The 20,552-nt window shown below is 38.1% G+C and overlaps 1 protein-coding gene across 17 annotated transcripts in view; it reads left to right on the top strand.

The window, feature by feature from the left end:
* kcnma1.L (potassium calcium-activated channel subfamily M alpha 1 L homeolog) overlaps positions 1–20,552 on the top strand; it is a 673,250-nt gene that overhangs the window by 454,827 nt on the left and 197,871 nt on the right. For all 17 annotated transcript variants that reach the window (XM_041568337.1, XM_041568334.1, XM_018240308.2 and 14 more), the window contains 3 exon segments: positions 1,553–1,679; positions 4,663–4,887; positions 5,741–5,933. In XM_041568337.1, the coding sequence (XP_041424271.1) occupies positions 1,553–1,679; positions 4,663–4,887; positions 5,741–5,933 (545 nt within the window).

The following is a 20,552-nucleotide window of genomic DNA, read 5'->3' on the forward strand; positions in this document are numbered from 1 at the left end:
ACAAAAAATTCACCCTCCGCCTATGGACTTGTGAGTATTTGCAGCAAACACCATTAAGTCTGTTTTGATGAATCACCATCTGTTGGCACAGGAGAACCCTGCTGTATCAAAGTTGGCACATTCTTAATTTAAGTCCTTCTCCCCTCTGACCTACTTTAATTAAGCACTATGCAGTAGCTCCTTCAAAACTCTTTATTGTATGCATAGTCTGAGCTTATTTTCTCAGACAACACAGCAGTCCGTTTTTTAAACAAAATAATATATTGGACTTCTCTTATTGTTAATTAAGTGGCTTTCTGCTTAAGGCATCTGTAATCTTTGGTATGAAGGAAGCCTTGTTTTTTTATTCTCAGCTCAAAGAGATTGTCATCAGAAGCCACTCAGTGTTGTCTAGCATTAAAATCTTGTATTTTTTGTGATGGGTGGGAGGGAGAGAATCAGACATTCCACTCTGAAGCGACACTCTGTTGAATCTTTAAAGGCCATCAGTTGTGGAATACCAAACCCGCCTGGGCAATTTGCTAAAATATTAAAAGCCCGGCCTGTTGAAGCTTTTACCGTGCAGGACAGCATGTCAGAAACTGTCCACTGTGAAAGCAAGTAATTGACTTTCTATTCTCATGCCAAACATACAGGACTGGTTGTTGCTAAATTCACATTTCTTCTACTTCATTGCAGATCCTAATAGCAGCTCTTTGATATTGAGCGACAGAGGGAAGCCATGGAACACCCACTATTTCTTAAAGAAGCATCTAGCAGTCCCCACCCTTACAAATTATATTTCTGACATATAGGATATGGAAGTGTCTTGCATATACATTTTTACATGTATACATATGTTGTATAATTATGTCTCTGGTCTTTTTAAACTGTTTATGATATGAAAACCAAAATCTTCACAAAGTGGTCAATGCAGTATTGTGCAGTAATAGACAGGTTACAGGTTAAAGGGGCTGTGGATGTTTCACACAGAAATAGTTGCTTACTGCTTATAACAAACAATAATCCTGTCTACATGTTTTGCCTCATTCACTTGCTCTCGAGTTTTAATCTACTAATATTGTAATGGTTTTCATGTGGACATTTTCTTTATGTTCAAGGCAAAATATATTTACTTGCATGTTTTATTGTAAAACAATTCACCAGAATAAAATGTTTTTATGTATGTATCACAAATAGGGATGCACTGAATCCAAGATTCTGCCTTTTTCAGCAGGTTTCGGATTAGGCCGAATCCTTCTGCCCGCCGGAACCGAATCCGAATCCTAATTTGCATATACAAATTAGGGGTGGGGAGGGAAATCATATGACTTTTTGTCACAAAACAAGGAAGTAAAAAATTTTTCCCCTTCCCACCTTAATTTGCATATGTGAATTAGGGTTTAGATTCGGTTCAGTATTTGGCCGAATCTTTAACTAAGGATTCGGGGGTTCGGCCGAATCCAAAATAGTGGATTCGGTACATCCCTAATCACAAATAGAAATAATACAGATGGAAAAATAATTTTTTTTGTTCCTTCAGTTGCTTTCATTTCGTCTCTTGTTTCAACAGGCATGATCCCCTTCTCATGACTGGGAATGATCAAATTGATAATATGGATTCTAGCAGTGTTAAAAGATATGATTCTACTGGTATGTTCCACTGGTGTCCAGCCAAGGAATTGGATAAAGTGCTTCTGGTAAGTGTTGAGAGATCACACCAAAACATAATACTGGGAATGACTAAAATGAAAGATATAAAATAATATTTAAGAAAAAACATGCAGGCAAGGTAGAAAATAAATGTCCAATTTTTTTTAATCAGTTTTTCACTCCCTTTCCAAGCTTTTATTCAGGAATTTACCATATGTCCATATTGATTGAATGGTACATTAGGGGGTTATTTACTTAAATCTGATTTTATAACATTATTTTAATAAAAACATCACAACCAAATTCCCATACATGATTTAACCTTATTTATTATTTAAAAAGCTCAAATTAATCGGTTCAGGGAAAAACCCAAAAATCTTACAAAAAACGTATTGTACGAATTTTTCTGGCTTTTTCCCAGAACAATACAATTGTTCAAGTTTTTGCCCGAGAAGCCTAAAATAATCCAATTTTTTAGGGGGATATTTAAAATTTGGGTTTTTAAGAAAACCCAGAAAAATTATAGATTTGCCCCAAAAAGACCAACCAGATAAATTTGAGATTTAGTAAATAACCCCTTTGGAGTATAGCTACATTTAGGGGGTTATTTACTAAACCTCTCATTTATCTGGTTGGTCTTTTTGGGGTAAATCTATAATTTTTCGGGGGTTTTTAAAAAAAAATGTAAATTTTTCAAGATTTATTAAAGCTCGATGCTGAAAATCTGGGTAAGGGAGTTTGGTTGTGGTTTTTTTTAATTAAAATAATGAGGTAAAATCAGAATTTAGTAAATAACACCATATATATATATATATATATATATATATATATATATATATATGGCTTTTATGTTCTTAGCAACATGTTTTATAGTAAGTTAAGACACTAGACCAGATAAAGGTTTTCTGAAAAGTGACAGGTCGGGGATTGCAGGTGTCCTGGATCCGCCCTAAACCAAAAACAGCAATTAATGGATGGCACTCCCTTTATACAAATTAAGTCAAGGCCCAAATAGAGCCATATAATATTCCAAGCTACAAAAGTTACTCTGCACACCAAATCATTAGTACTGACACACAGGGGCAGATTTACTTAGCTCGAGTGAATTGTTCGATTGCAAAAATATTCAAATTTCGAAGTATTTTTTTGGGTACTTCGACCATCGAATTGGTCAAATTCGATCGAATTTGATCGAATCGAATGATTCGAACGATTCGAAGTAAAAATCGTTCGGCTATTCTCTTTAAAAAAAACTTTGACTTCATACTTCGCTACATTAAAGCTACCGAAGTGCAATGTTAGCCTATGGGGACCTTCCAGAGCACTTTTCTACGTTATTTTGATCGAATAAAAATCATTCGATTGATCGCTTAAAATCGTTCGAACCTTTTGCGCAAAAATCCTTCGAATTTGATATTTGAATTCGAAGGATTTTACTTCGAGGGTTTTTTAACCCTCGAAATTCGACCCTTGATAAATCTGCCCCTTAAGGTATGCAAATAAATAGTTTAATAAAGCATGTAATTACAATGTATAATTATGAAGTCATTAATACTTATAATTTAGTACATAAAAAAAAAACCAGCACTCATATGCAAATTAATAGTTTAATAAAGCTTGTAAGGCAGACAAGTTGGTGTGTGGGAGAATACCCCAACATTTCAGACACTAAGGGGGAAATTTACTAAAGGGCAAAGTGGCTAACGCTGGCGAAAATTCACCAGAGTGACGTCATTTCAGCACTTCGCCAATTTACTAATGATAGGTTCTTGATTTTACTGACCGTGTTACCTCTATCGCCAGACTTGCCTTTACCACCTCAGACCAGGCAAAGTGCTATAGAGTAGATAGGAGTTCCTCAAAAAAAAGTTGAAACTTTTTCTAAGTCCCAAAAAACGCTGGTGTTTTTTCCTATTTAAAGTGTGATAGACTGAAAAAGATCGTAAATGTTTTAAGGGGTACCCTTCTTCTCTACATTTGCTAAGATATGGCACCTAAACTATACTGTGGGCACATGTGTTGGGCATTATAACAATTTTATATAATTGTATTAAGGTTCCTTGGCCTTGTGTAGTGTAATGTATTTTCTGCAGCATATACGGCCATTGTACGCCATATGCTAATTAGCCAACGCTAGCGTAACTTCGAACTGCTGATCGTAATTTCACTGGCGTAATTTCGCCAACGTTCGGTACCCTGTAAACAACTTCAGATCTTCGTGAATTAGCATTGTATAGGCGAATTTACGCCTGGTGAAGTGTTGCGATGTCTGCGAAGCCATCGATGGCGAATTTTTGCCGGTTAGTGAATTTGCCCCTATGTCCTTTGTGAATCCCCTTGACAAAGCACTTAGGGGGAATGTAAAATTGGTCACGACCACAACAATCATTCACAATTCGTTCGTAATGTGAATAAATGTTTCAAAAGTGAAACATTTTGCCTTTGCAAACACTTTGCCTCTCATGTGACAGTAGCATAGCGATTGCAAATTGTATAGTTTGCGATGTATGTCAGGCCTTTATTTAAGTCTAATGCACGCTGACGTCATGCATCATGCAATGTATTCCTGATGTATGTAATAAAATTTTGCAATCGTAAACCGTTTATTGAGACAAAGTATTTAATGAAACTCCAGAGAAGATGTTAAAGGGTTTGCAATGCGCAATTAAGATTCGCAATGCAATAAAAGGCTAACGAAAAATTGCGACATGCAAAATTGCGACATGCAAATTTTTATTCACAACATTATGCACTTGCAAATTTTATTACATTTCCCCACAAACCTAGAAAAATAAGTGGGGTTTCTGCAAAGAAATATAGTGCAACAAATTGTTACATATATCTTTTTATTGTCGCACAAAGGCATTTCAGTGTAGGCTATTCAGGCAGGAAAATTGTGTATATAGTTCACATGGTCTTTGTGAGAGTCATTAGTCAGTTGGGTATAACAACATGAAAAATAAATGTGAATTTTTGGATAATAATCAGAATTTCTGTATGACAAACTTATTATTGTATCATTAAATCTAGACACGGAGTGAAGCTGCCATGACAGTCCTCAGTGGGCATGTGGTTGTCTGCATTTTTGGAGACATGACGTCGGCACTGATTGGAGTACGGAATTTGGTGATGCCACTGAGAGCCAGCAATTTCCATTACCATGAGCTGAAACATATAGTCTTTGTTGGGTCCCTTGATTACATTAAAAGAGAATGGGAAACACTACACAACTTCCCAAAGGTGTCAATATTGCCTGTAAGTTAGTGGGAAAAAATCATAACTGTAATAATAGCAATGATATTTGTAGTATGAATTTTAAAGAATGAACAAAAGGCAGTCTTCCCAGTTAGATCATTTGTTGTCAATGCCAATGGCAACTATTATTTAAAGAGTTATTTAATGAAAATCTGAAATGTGAAAAAAAATATAGAGCAAAAAGATATCTTCAAATTTTGAAGAATATACACTTCCCCAAAACCACTAAAGTCATTTTATAATTTCTTGGTGGTTTTGTTTTTACGATTAAAACACCATTCATAAAGCAGTTGTACCTTTATATGCTAAGCATTGTTTGCCAGTTTGTGAGTAACTTCTACCTTAGTTCATGAAGTACAAGTTGCAGCACTCTATTGCACAAGAGAGTCCCATACCTAACATATTTTTCATCGGGCAAAAAGTACAAGGCTCATTTTGCATGTTATGCCTATAGAGGCTTAGTCTTCACCAGCTGAATATCTCACAATAGAAAGACGTGTGCATGGCAATGCTCAGGCCACATGCCAACCCTTACTTCAGAAGGTTCTGACATACATCAATTATAAATAGCCCTTCTATAATACTTGAAGGTAACCTAGATCTCCCATATTTCTCTCTCTTTCAGTACCCCAAAGAGTTGTATGATCAAACCAAAGAATTTGGTAAAAAGCTTGTCTTGCCAAATTATCCACACACACACACTGCATTATAATCACAATGTTCTCACGTAATTAAGCTCTGTTGTAGCTTTTTATTACTGTTTCTCATGAATACATAAACCTCAGTCTTCTGATTCTGTCTACTACTATAATCTGCCTTTTTTCTCACTCGCCCTGTTATGATTTTTCTTTAGGGGACACCGTTAAGTCGAGCAGATCTAAGAGCTGTCAACATTAACCTGTGTGACATGTGCGTTATCCTGTCAGCCAACCAGAATAATATTGATGATACATCACTGCAGGACAAAGAATGCATTTTAGCATCTCTCAACATCAAATCTATGCAGTTTGATGACAGCATAGGGCTCTTGCAAGCAAACTCTCAAGGTAAGCCAAGCCCTATCTCACTCCTATGAGAACACCCCCGTGAGTACTGAGCTTGCACAAGTGATATCCCTCATTCAGTTAATCAGAGATCATATATCTGCTTTTGACATTGCTTAACTTGCTGATGTATTTGAAGGGTCTCCTGATGCCTCTTAATAGCTTAAAGATGGGTATGGTATGAATTTGTCAACCTTGTATATTGTAAAACAACACCAATGTGCATAATAGAACCAATGTAACATTTTAGTGTTTAATAAACATATTACACAGTACTATTCATTTTTTAGCTTACAGGTCAAAATAGATTTTGGTTTGTTGTAGTCAAAATAAGCAAATAATTTTAAGTTGCATTTGTTTCAAAACAAATTTTTTGTGTTCTGAATGTTTTTGGAAATAGTAATGCTGATTAACTAGCATAGGTGCTAAATTGCACTATACACTATACTAATCCATAGCATCAAAACAGTTACTTGCTTTTATCTTTTTTTATGGATACAGCATTGGTATTTTCGTAAATTATCCCAAATACCGCCCCATTTTTAGATTTATAGTATTAACCCACAGTTTCAACTAAAATGTGATTTGTCATGATCTCTCAATAGTTTTCTTGAGAAAGATAAGTGAAACAGGTTTTTTATCTCATGCTTTAACAATCCTTAGTGAGTCCCTTAGTTAAAGGGATATTATCATGGGGAAGCATGCTGTTTTTAAACCACATCAATTTATAGTGCTTCTCACACATAAACCTATACTGAAATATTTAAATATTTATTTTTAAAGAGCAAATACGGTTTTTAATATTTTAAACCAAGATGTCAATCAAACCATACTTCCCAGGATTCCTTCAGTCTCCAGAATGGTGCTTTGATAAAGTTCAGTCTTTCTTTACTGCTGCTCTGCAAATTGATGTCAGTAGTCAACACCCCCCAAGCTCATGTGAATATAGCCTTGTCCAGATCATACAATGAGAGGTAAAGGGTTCTGACACCCCAAGACACCCCTTATACTTTCAAACACGTGTTACCCGAAGGCTGGCATCATTTTAGAATCCTACAGGTCAAAATTAGCTTAGCATTAGTCTGCACCTCTGAATATGCACCAATTTGCCACGTAGTGCAAACAACACCATGCAGGAGAACAGAGGAAGAAGCTCTGTGCTGTAAGACAGAGAGATAAGAATTAAATACTGTAGCTAATTCAGTAGATGCATGAACAAACTGTGCTTGCTGTTTCTGCAAGCACAAAATCATGCATAATGAACTAAGATGGCTGGCCAAACACCATTGTTAAAGTAAAAAAATAGTTTGAAAATAAAATGTTCAATGATAGAATAAATTATTTGAAAGGCACATAGTGTAATATAATATAAACACTGCACAAAATCATGACATCCCTTTAACAGAAGTAAAAACACAATAAAAAAAAAATGTTTTTTGTAGGGATGCACCGAATCCACTATTTTAGGATTCAGCCAAATCCCAAATCCTTTGTGAAAGCCTCAGCCGAACCCTAATGTGCATATGTAAATAAGGGGGAATAGAACTGCACGCACAGCGCAGTTAAAAAATGTTTGGCTTCCTTGTTTGTGTGATGAAAAGTCATGTGTTTTCTTAAAATTGCAGAATCTTGGTCCGAATCCTGGATTTGGTGCATCCCTAGTTTTTTGCAGTCAATTTAGTTCAATAGTTTCACTATAATTGTTTTTATCTTCGTTTATCTGAGGATTTTTAGCACTGCAACATGATTATTATGATTGATAATACGCTTTGCATACTGGGAAAGATGAAGCTACATTTTGATAATTGTGTTAAGTCTCTAATTCAGTGTGTTTATTTTAGTATTAAATATATTTTTGGTACAGTTTTCATAATTTTAACAAGTTACGAATAAAGTAAACAGGGTATTGTTCTACACATTCTGCAGCATATGATAGAAGTAAATTAACTATTTGACCATCCTGTAGTTTTTGCTTTAATGGCACCAAAAATTGGCAGTAATTGCATACTGTCTGCTCCTCTGTCAAGCATTTTTGTGCAAGAAATGTGCTCAAGGAATGCTTTTTAAGATTTAACTCCTAACTCCATAAACTCCTGCTCTTTTCTATTTTGATTCATTTTTAACAAAAATAAGCCTTCAGCACTGATCACGTCGCACAATAGCCGCACAATAGCCGCACAAGGTTTGGGTTAATACCGAAGCAGCCCTTCATTCCTTCAATTCTCTTTTACTCTATGGCTCTGAGGATTTGTGTTTTTTTTAGTTATATCTTCTACAGATTAGTTAAAAATTGAGACCGCAGTCCTCAGTGTCCAGCCTTCCTCCCTGTTTGGTGTCCAAGGGCATAGACAGAAATAGAAACAGTTAGTAGAAATCAGGACAGCACCACCTCTACTCTGTCTTCCATTTCAATTTCTTTTATTTCATGAATTGCTGACAAGTGTTTAAAATATCTGATATTTATTAGCACTGGCACCTTAATTGATTGATGATCTAAAATGAATTCATAGTTAATCGATGGTATATTAAAGCACAATCACTTTAATTATTGAACTGTAATTGATTAAATGAATTAATAAATTAACTGATAGTTTTATCGATAAATTAATTGGTTGCTAAGCTAGTATTGAATTGATTGCACTAAGCACTAAGCACTTTCACTCATTGATGCACCTTAAGGGTATTGTATAATTTTAAATCAGTTTTAGAATAAAAGAATCCGATATTGTGTGGTTACTACTGTCTGTTTTTTGTTAACAAAAATTGGCAGTAATGGCATACTATTTGACTGTAAAGCATTTTTGCGCAAGGAATGTGCTCAATGAATGGTTTTTAAGATTTAATATAATAACATCCGGTGTTTATTTCCAACAAATTCCGTACAGTATCTTTATCACTGTCTGCATTCTCTGTAGACCTTTGTGTTTTACAGTTTTTAAGCAAATTCCAAAACGACTTGCCTTTGTAAAGTGGGAAAATTGTTACAGCCTAAGAAGCCTTTTATGAAAGTTAATTATACAACAGCAAATGGAAGCATCACATTACTGTTATGAAATATTAAATCAATATCTTTCATTCTCCCAGGCACCCTAGAGATGCATACAATATATTTAAAGTTCTTTCTAGCAGTTTTCTTAAGCAATTTATAGTGGTCTTTGTCCTTCCTGCATCTTCAAACCTTGGCCAGTACAGCCATTTACTATTGCACAGAAAAAATATTTTTGAAGAAAGGGATACAAGAACAACTTATTCATGCTTGCTTTCATAAACTGGAAATCTTTTTTTATTTTTCACTTGGGATTGCGAACTGAGAAGCATCTTTATTGTGATAGATAACATTTAAACCATATTAAGTTTGATTGTCTATGTTCCTGTTCTAGAGGTATTAATTCCCCAAGCTTTATCATGAAACATTTTATTAAATATTTAAGTCTGGGCTTACGTGCCTGCAGATATTAAAACATATTTTACTCACACATAAACACACACACACACATACAAAGAGGGCCCTAGGTGTAAATTTTGCATTGGACCATCTTGTATTCTGTACTATCTTGGGTACTTTTATGAATGCATAATTTCTAACTTCACATTTTATTGGAAATTGCCTTGGTGTCCCATTTTAGAATAAGGTATTGGTTCATACTCAGTCAAGGATGTTGCAGAGAGCTGTTTTAATGATGTGTTTCTTCAATTATACAAAATATAGTAGTTTGGAACAGGACTATTGTATTTGCTGAACTTTTGTCTTGAACACATTGATGTAGCTGTGTGGGTAAAGCGAAGCAATTGTTTGCTTTCAGGCCAGAGAATTCAAAATTGCCCGCTACACTATATATTTGTGTTTATTAATTGAATTTGCTTACCATATGCATTGTTCATTTTAATGATCTCTTATTTTCTGCATAACAGAACAATGCAATGAAAAGCAAAGGGCCTTACAGTGATACAGATAGCACTATATTACAAATGTATTGGTTTAGCAAATGTATTGATTGCTTCCCTGTATTTACGTTCATAACTCAAAGCATTGAAATGGAGTTGCGTGCACCGGAGAGGCGTTTGAGCCTTAGGAATTTTATTTTCCAAATACCCCTTACCGCCGGAGTTTGGATCTAAATGGGACAATGCCCTGAAGGTGGACTCTGTGGTATCTCGCCTTTCCAAGTATACTATGCTCTTAACAGAAGATGCAATGGCATTTAAAGTCCACATGGATAAGCAGGTGGAAAATAACCTAAGGAAGGGTTACATTAATGTGGCCTTGACAAAGCTTATTAGCAAAACGCGTCAGCAGAGCCTCTCTTCATAATAATTTGATTTTACATGTTGCTCAGATCCTTATAATCACTTGATTATTGTGCTACAAATTTTAACTGAATTTGAATACTTATAGCCTGGTCCAGGGAACCGCATTCAATTTCTCTCAATCTCTGCTATTTATATGGCACTGGTGGATTTGTGGTTTTTTAGGATATTTTAGCTCTTCCAATGAGATAGGTTATGTAATATACCAGACCACAGTCCTCAGTACTACTTTCTCCCCGTGTGGGGTCCCAGGGTTTAGAAAATCAATAGGCAGCAGTTTCTTTGGGACTTCTCCACCTGTACACTATTTTCTTTTTCCTACTCAATTTTCTTTGAATGACGGTCCTGTATCTCTTTTTTAACAAATTTTTTTGTTAATGAATTACCTCTTGATTATATAATGCACTAGCACTTGCAAAAATGATCTATTTTGATTTACACACTGTAATTAATCTAGCACTTGCACTTTATAACTTATTAGAATCTTGAATTAATTGTCAACAAACATAGCATAAACGTAACACTACGTCAGCACCAGCCATAATTTTTCAATATACACAGAAAAAGCAATTCTATGCTTTTCTGAACTTGTTGTTTGATAATTGCTTAATATTTAATTAAACTATTAGAAGGTTTTTAATTAACCAAGCAATTAATTTCATCATCAGCACAAGCACTTTATTTATATTAATTGACCGGTCCACGGTAAAATTTAGATATTAATCCATTCATTTCATTCAAGAGTGCGGGGGCTTTTTACTATCTTTCTCTTTATTTTTAAATAATTGTTAACAGTAATTCACGCCTCTGACTCTCCACCAGGTAATAATTTTATTAAACTTAGAAGACTGCCTTCCTTCTTTGTATTTTTACTAATGTGGCGGTCATCATCAGACCAGCAACAGTGGCAGCTGGGCTAGCACGAAAAGCGAAGTTCTGGGCTCAGGAGCTCCTGCACCATTATGAGCAAGACTTGCTCTTACAAATGGAGTTGACCCATATTGCAGATACGTTTGATTTCTTAAGTGATTCAGCCATGGAAGTCATAAGTCTGGCATCAGCTAACTTAGTGGTAGCCCACAATGCATTCTGGCGCTGTCACTGGATAGGAGACAACGCTTCCAAAGGAAAACTTTGGGACCTTCCTTTCTCAGGCAAGCACCTTTTTGGGACAGAGCTGAAGCAATTAATCACAGAGGTAACGGGGGGGGGGGGGAATCACATTCCTACCACAAGGCTGAAGTTTCCGCCCTGAATCATGCAACAGTAGCATAAGCCCTGGTGAACTTCCTCACATTCCTTTTGTACCTACAGAAACCAGACACAAGGTCAGGCTCCAGGTTCTGCTTATGCCAACTGGAAAAAAAACACACTTGGCCCTCGTGCCAGAAACAAAACAGGAGACCTGGTGCTCAGAAGCCCACAGACGTTGGCCCACACCAGGGACAGAGGAAGTCGTAGGGAGAAGGCTTCTCCAGTTTTACCAGGTGTGGCAGGACTCGGTCAGAGACGACTGGGTCTTACAAATTGTCCAAAACGGATACAGAATACCTTTTGATTCCCACCCCTTCTGAAAAGCATTTGTTCCCTCCTCAATCCCCCGCAATCCAGTAAGGAAACGAGCGCTCCGAGTCTGTGTGCAGCAGATGCTTTAAACAAACTTCAATTACACCAGTACCCCCACAACATAATTTCAAGGGATACTACACCAACCTATTCTTGGTAGACAAGCAAGGAGGCCAGTGCAGGCCAGTCTGGAACCTCAAACCCCTGAACAATTCATCACCAAAAAGAAATTCAGGATGGAAACTATGCGCTCAGTAATCAATGTAATGAAACCAGATAATTTCATGACAACAATAGACCTCAAGGAGGCCTATCTCTACATCCCAATACACCTGGCTCACCAGCGCTACTTACGATTTGCGATAGGCCAGGATCACTACCAGTTCAGAGCAATGCCATTCAGCCTGACCACAGTGCCAAGGGTGTTCAAAAAGTTCCTAGCCACAGTCATTGCCATCCTAAGCCAAAGGAGCATACCCTCTGTCCCCTACTTGGATGACATTCTCATAAAGGCACCATCACACACACTAGCGGTACACCACATCCAACAGGCGATTCAAAAAAGAGACTTTGGTTGGCTGATCAACCTGAAAAAGAGCAACCTTCAGCCGACCCAGGAGATCAGGTTCCTGGTAATCTTGATCTTCAGCTCAAGGGCATGCACAGTTGCCCTTCTGGGCGACAAGATCTATAGATATCAGATCTATAGACTTCAACCCTGAGGTCAGTTAGTGATGACAGCGGGAGATTGCCTCAGACTGTTGGGCCTCATGGTGTTATCCTTAGAGGCAATACCATTTTCACACTTCCACATGTGACCCTTGCAGACGTAATTTCTCTGTCAGTGGAACAAAAATCACAGCGACCTCTACCAGGTCATACATATCAGCAAGACGGTCAGAGTCCAACTGGGGTGGTGGACAAGCAAGAGCAACCTCTCCCAGGGCGCCTCTGGGCACTACCCCCATGGAGAGTGATCAGCCTCACAGGATGGGGAGTGGCAGTGGCGGTGCTCAACGCCTTATTTCATTAGACTCCGCTACTCAAGACCACACTGATCCAGATCCAATCTGACAACACCATTACGGTGGCTTATCTAAACCACCAAGGGATAACCTGCAGCAAAAAAGCAATGCAAAAGGTCTACCAAATCTTCCAGTGTGTGGAAGCCAATGTCCTGGCAATGTATGAATTTATATTCCAGGAGTGGACAACTGGGAGGCCGACTACCTCAGTTGGAACAAGATCAAGGAGAATGGTCTCTCCACCCTGAAAACCTTTTAGGAGGTAGTGGCCAGAATTGGGTGGCCAGAGATAGACCTCATGGCATCCAACAAAAGCAAAAAGCTACCCAGGTACTTTGCCCACTCCAGGGACCTGGGGCAGAGGCCATAGATACACTGGTTGTGCCATGGTCATTTCAGCTGTTAAAGATCTTCGCTCCATTTCCCCTCTTGCCTCGAGTCATCAAAAAACTAAAAATGGAACAGGGGCCAGCCATACTATTCGCACCGGATTGGCCAAGAAGGGCATAGTATGCAGACGTGGTCAACATGTTAGTGGCTCCCCCATGGTGACTTCCTCTCAGACCAGACCTACTGTCTCAGGGACCAGTGGTTCACCACAATCTGGGAATGCTCCAGCTGTCGGCATGGAGCTTGAGGCCCAGCTCTGGAGGGAAAAGGGATTTTTAGAGCAGATGATTACAACACTCCTTAAGGCTAGAAAACAGACCACATCCAAAGCCTACCATAGGACGTGAAAGATTTTCAATTGTGGTTTACAACAATGGTGTTTAACTGGAAAAACTGTGCCTTGGCCCAATGTCTCAGTTTCCAACAGCAGGGCCTGTACAAGGGCATTGGCTTGGCTGCATTGAAAACTCAGACTTCAGCCCTCTCAACGCTATTCCAGTTCCAATGGGCTCTACTACCAGAGGTGTGTCAGTTCTTCCAGGAAGTACTCCATATCAGACCACCCTACAGAAACCCCACTCCACCATGGGACCTGAACCTGGTACTTAAGAGCCTACAACACAAGCCCTTTGAGCCTTTGGAATCCTGTGAGGTCAAATACCTCACTTGGAAGGTATCCTTTTTTCTGGCCATTTGTTCGGCACGCAGAGTTTTGGATCTCTGTCGACGGGGGCACAGGGGGTGCTGAAGCTATGCCACCTCTCCCAAAGTCCTGAACCTCTGAAATCCTGAAGCCATGAAAAGAGCCAAAATTGAAATCCCGAAGCTGCGAAAAGAACCGAAGTCACCAAAAAGAGCCGAACTTGAAGTCCCAAAGTCGCAAAAATACTCAAAGTCGCAAAAAGAGCCAAAGTTGAAGTCCCTAAGCCGCGAAAATACCCAAAGTCATGAAAGGAACTGAAGTTGAAGTCCTGAAGCCACGAAAAGAGCCAAAGTCACAAAAAGAGCCAATGTTGAAGTCCTGAAGCCGCAAAAAGACCCAAAGCCACGAAAGGAGCTGAAGTTTAAGTCCTGAAGTCACAAGTTCAGTTCTACTGAACACCAATGTATGTGTTTTTATTTTTTTAAACCCCTATTGGGGCCCCAGAGAAAATATTCTCTGGGGCCCCAATGTTTTTTTTAATGACCACCAATGATTTTTTTTTTATTTAAGGAACTTTTTTAATTTTCAAAGACACATTTTTCATAAAGTAAAGCTTAGTAGTGTTAACATCATAATCTCAACAATTGTAACATAGTAAGTAAGGTTGAAAAAAGACACACGTCCATCAAGTTCAACCTTTTTTGTGGCATGTTTAAACAGTGGTATTAAAACAATAAACATTTGCTCCACCATAGTGTGTTTATTTCTTTGGTCTGTGCATTTTTAAAAAACTTTTATGGGGGGCCCTGGTCACCAATTATTTTTTTTAACTTGTAGGGGGGCCTTGGCGCCAAAGTTTTTTTTTAACTTGTAGGGGGGCCCTGACCATCAATGGCTTTTTATAACTTGTGTGGGGGGAGGTTTACCATTTTTAACACTGATGTCTGTGTGGTCTTTTAACTGTGGTGTGGGTGAGATCTGGGGTGGTGCTGGGGTGGCTGGGGCCCATGAGGCCCCGAAAATGTTGCTGTATGGGGCCCTATGATTTCTAATGGTGGCTCTGTCTGTCGATTACCAAACCATGGTTAATATTTCAGAAGACAAAGCAGTTCTCTGAACTCCTTCTACATTCAGGCTGAAAGTAGTCTATGCCTTCCACATTAACCAGGAGATGGTGGTACCTTTACTGTGCCCAGATCCCAAGAATGATGCAGAAAAACATCTACACACTCTGAATGTAGTTAGGGCCCTCGGATCTATGGGAGATGCTCCGCATTTAGAAGGTCAGACACCTTTCTGGTCACATTTCCAGATGGTTAGTGGAGACAATCTCCTTGGCTTACAAACAGGTGGGTGACCAGTACCTTTGAAACTCTGTGCCCACTATACGAGAGCAGTCAGCACCTCTTGGCTTCTCCAGAACCGATATATAAAGCAGCCATCTGGTCTTCCTTTCATACATTTGCAAAATGTTATTATCTTCACATGTTTGCTTCAGGTGAAGTGGCCTTTGGAAAGAAGTTTCTATAAGCAGTGGTTACTGGTACTTCATGAGCCCCTCCCAGTCTGGGTACACGACGGCTTTTGAACATCCCCAGACGTCTGCACTGACAGGACGGGCCGCTCCAGGAAAAGAGTATATCCTTTTCTCCTGGGCCCGTACTGTCGCTGCAGTGTAAGTTGACTTTTATGGAGGCATTTTGGCAAGGGTCCTTTAGGCCAATTACCTGTAGCACTCACCTCAGATGGGTTAAGTTCAATTTCAGTTATATTATAGACTAATCTACTGTTCTTGTTATGCTCCACATTTTCCTTAGTACTGTCTTTGTTACGAGAAACTGCCAGAGAGAAGGAGGAGACCCAAATGATACCAAGGAGGACCGAGTCACAGTTATCTTTCTTTTGTTCTGCCTCCAGAAGTTTAACTGACAGTATGGGCCCAGGAGAAAAGGATTTACCGGTAACAAAATCCTCTTATAAATAATATTTGTGTCTACTAGCACAAATCATTTCCAGCCTTATTCAAAGATCGCAGTCGACCAGTCCCTGGATAAACTTGTACCAAGAGCTACATTCAATAACCCTGTATCTACTCACATGCTAAAAGGCCATCCAACTCCTTGAAGCTAACTACTGTATCGGCCAGTATGACTGAGGCAGGGAGAGAATTCCACAACTTTATCAATCACTGTAAAAAAAACACTGATAAATATTTATATGGAACCTCCTTTCTTGTAATTAAAATGGATGTTTTTGTGTCTGCTGGAAGGACCTAATGTTAAATAAAGAATTACAGTGTGTATAATATATGATCCCCTTAATATATTTAAACATAGTTATCATATCCCCCCTTAAGCACTTCTTCTCCAGTGTAAACATCCCCAAAATGGCTAGTCTTTCTTCATAACAGCGACTTTCCATACCCATTACCAGCTTAGTTTCATTTCTTTGGACTCTCTCTAATTCAGTTGGAGACCAAAACGTCCCAGAACTCTGCAGAGTGCAAGAATAAGCCTCTTCTTCTGTAATTATATACCCCTTTTATTACTGCTCAAAATCCTTGTTTGCCCTTTAAGCCGCTGACTGCCTTTGCTTGCTACATCCAAGTTTATTATCTACAAGGTCATTTTCTATTATGGATTTGCCTGATGCAGTGCCATTAGGGTTATAAGTGGAAGTTTATATCCCAGATGCATTACCTAACATTTATATATTTACATAGTTTCATTTTTATACTGAACAGTTCTTTTAAGAAGCCTTCATTGACTTGTCCATCACAGATGTCAAACTTACTGCCTTGTACTTGCCAGGTTGTGATTGTAATTTTAAATATAGGAATTACATCATCTTTCCTCCAATCCATAGGTAGTTAAGGTGAAAGCAAGTCTCAGAAAATCATAGAAACCTAGCTAAAACTGAACTAAGCTCTCTTAGTACCTTTAAGTTTCCATATTCTGCGTAAACCATTGTCTAGATTGAGCAGAGCTATCAGTGCCCCTATCTGGTGGATCTAAAAACTCAGACTGCAGATAAGAACTAAATAAGCATATTTACCTGTTCTGAATTCTATATAACCACATTATCTTTATTATGTAATGGAGAGACACTCTCAATCCATATCTTTTTACTAGTATTTTTTTTTACCATATATAGTTAAATCAGGTTGAAAAAAGACAAAGTCCATCAAGTTCAAGCCCTCCAAATGAAAACCCAGCATACATACATACAGTACACCCCTCCATACTTTCACATACATTATATATACCCATATCAATACTAATTATAGAGTTTAGTATCACAATAGCCTTTGATATTATGTCTGTCCAAGAAATCACCCAAGCCACTCTTAAAGGCATTAACAGAATCAGCCATCACAACATCACCCAGCAGTGCATTCCACAACCTCACTGTCCCCACTGTGAAGAACCACCTTCATTGCTTCAAATGCAATTTCTTTTCTTTTAGTCTGAAGGGCGACTGGTGTGGTGATCCTCTTTATGGGTAAAAAGGTCCCCTGCTATTTGTCTATAATGTCCTCTAATGTTCTTGTAAAGTGTAATCATGTCCCCTCACAAGTGCCTTTTTTCCAGAAAAAAACAACCCCAACCTTGACAGTCTACCCTCCTTCCATCCCCCAAACCGTTTTAGTTGCACGTCTCTGCACTCTCTCCCTCGGCCCAGTTTCCCAACGTAGACAAATCACTCTGCAAAGTGGCAGGATCCTGCATGGAACCTATAGTTCTGCACAATTTAGTATCATCTTCAAAAATAGAAACAGTACTTTCAATGCCCACCTCCAGGTCATTAATAAACAAGTTGAAAAGCAAGGGACCTAGTACAGAGCCCTGTGATACTCCATTAACAACACTGGTCCAAATAGAAAATGTTCCATTTACCACCACTCTTTGTAGTCTATCTTTTATTCTCTATCCAGGTACAAATAGTATGTTCCAGGCCAACATTCCTTAATTTAACCAGTAACCTTCTGTGTGGCACTGTACCAAATGCTTTATCAAGGTCTAAGTAAATCATATTCACTGGCATCCAAAAATCGAGGTTCCTGCTTACCTTCTCATAAAAAGAAATGAAGTCAGTCTGGCAAAATAGATTACGTATAAAACTCATAGTATTATGATTTGCTATGAAGTCCAGTATCTTATCCTTTATTAAACCTTCACAAAGCTTTCCTACCACTGACGTCAGACTAACTGGCCTATAGTTTTGAGGCTGAGGACAAGATCCCTTTTTGAATAGTGGCACCACATAAGCAATTCGTCAGTCTCTCTGCACCATGCCAGACCTCAATGAATCCTGAAAAATTAAGTAAAGATGTTTGGCAATCACAGAGCTAAGCTCGCTAAGTATCCTGGGATGAATACCATCTGGCCCGGACCTTTGTTTATCTTAACATGTTCTAGTCTCTTTTCAATTTCCTCTCTGTGTGATCCATGCATCATATATGTATTACTATAATTGGGACTATTAAGAAAGAAACCTTCACTAACAGGTTCCCCATTTTTTACTATTAACATATTTAAAAAATATTTAAGCGTTTTTGCATTATTTATTGGCCTCCTTGTACCTTATAAATGATTCAGCTGTCCCAGCTAACTTAAAAACCTTAAAAGCACGTATTTAGCCACCTCAACACCAACACTTCTATTGAGCCAAAAAGGTTTTGCTTTGCAACAACGATCCTTGCTTATAAGGGGAATATACTGACATGTTTATTTATTAAGCAGCATTTTAAAGACTTCCCATTTTTGTTCTGTGTTTAACCCTGTGAAAAGCATTATCCACTTAATATGTTTGCAGAGATGCCCTTATACTGTCAAAGTTTGCACGTCTGAAATTTAATGTTTTAGTTACTCCCTTATAGAATTGCCACTGCAACAGAATCTCAAAGGAGACCATGTTATGATCACTTTTCCTTAAATGTTCACCCACACAAATGCTAGAGATGAGTTCAGTATTATTAGTTATTACAAGGTCCAAAATATAGTTATTCCTAGTAGGTTTTTGAACAAGCTGGAATATAAAGTTGTCATTCAGCATATTTACAAACCTGCAGTACTAGCTTTTTCTGTCTTGGCAACCTCATTACCCCAGTCAATGTCTGGATAATTGGTCACCCATAATAATAATTTTACCTAGTTGTGAAGCCTCTTCTATTTGTAAGAGTAGCTGGGCTTCATACTCGTCACTTATCTGAGGTAGCGTATAGCATACACCAATGATAATTTTCTTTGTAACCTTTTGCCCAGTCAAAATCTCTACCTAGAGGGATTCCACTCCCTTACCAGTGCCAGCAACGGTTATTTCTTTAGTGCATGGCTTTAATTCAGGCTTTACATACAAACCCACTCCTCCACCCTTTTTAATCCATCTGTCCCTCCTAAAAAGGGTGTAACCATTTAAATTCACAGTTCAGTTACGTGTTTCATCCCACCAGGTCTCAGTGGTACCAATTATATCATAATTTTCAAAGCATGCAATTAATTCTAGGTCTCCCATTTTACGTGACAAACTCTGTGCATTTGCCAGTGTCTTTGAGAATCCATACAAAATATTAATATTTAAAGGATTTCAATCCTGATACTTAGGGGCATATTTATCAAGGGTCGAATTTCGAATTGAAAAAACATTGAAATTCAAATTCAAAAAGACCAACAGAAATTAAGTCAAAGTTTTTTTTGGTCGAATAGGTCAGTTTTCGATAGAATAGGTCCATATTCTGCCGAATTTGAATCAAACTTTTTACCCAAAGAAACTTAGATTTTTCAGAGTCCACCAATTGACTTGGGTTTTAAGAGGTACCCCATAGGCTAAAACAACAATTTGGCAGGTTTTAGAATGGTTGAAGTCAAATTTTTAAAGAGACAGTACATAATAAATTTCAATTTTTTTCAAATTTGAATAGAATTTGGACTATTCCCTAGTCGAAGTACATACAAAATAGCTTGAAATTCAAATTCATTTCATTCGAAAATTCACTTCGACCTTTGAAAAATGTGCCCCTTAGTGTGGATATAGAAATCTTTTAGTGACTACAAATACAATGTCTAGTGTTCTAGCTAGGATATACTAAAGGATAAACTATAGGATAGGCTAAAGGATTTTAAGCAAATAAATCATTGTTTAAGTGAAATTCAGCCTTTAGATACTCTTGCTCAGTTTTGATGCATGCAATTTAATATTTTTGGGTGACTTTGTGAGAAGGAATGCAGGGACATATTATATATACCTCTTTAGTATAAGCTGACATATGTGAGGCCTTTTCAGTTCTCCCAGTTTTTAGAAGCCCATTCACTTGCACATGCTTGCCATACCATTGCTGATGGTTCCGGAGATCACAGTTTGGGTCCCACCTGTTGGGAGAGCTCCCTTTCTCTTCAATGTTCGGGGTGTGAGAGTGGGTGCTTTATGAATGATTTTCATCCTGCCTTCTCCCTCTGTGTTCCTGACACATTTAGGTTTGGGAAGAGAGTGTGTGTTTATCTCCTCCGCTTCAGTTATTTCTCTGAGCAATGAAGGCAGCAGACAGGTCATCCATAAAACTGTCAGGACCAAAGAAAACCCCGGACAAAGTCAGTACATTCATGCTCTTGCTCCTTTACTGCTTTCAGCTGTTAGGGAAATAAATCAAGCTAATCAAAAGAAAGAACAAGGCAGGCTGAAAATCACAGCTAC

This window comes from Xenopus laevis, chromosome 7L (assembly GCF_017654675.1).
Source record: "Xenopus laevis strain J_2021 chromosome 7L, Xenopus_laevis_v10.1, whole genome shotgun sequence".
In the NCBI taxonomy this organism is placed as follows: domain Eukaryota; kingdom Metazoa; phylum Chordata; class Amphibia; order Anura; family Pipidae; genus Xenopus; species Xenopus laevis.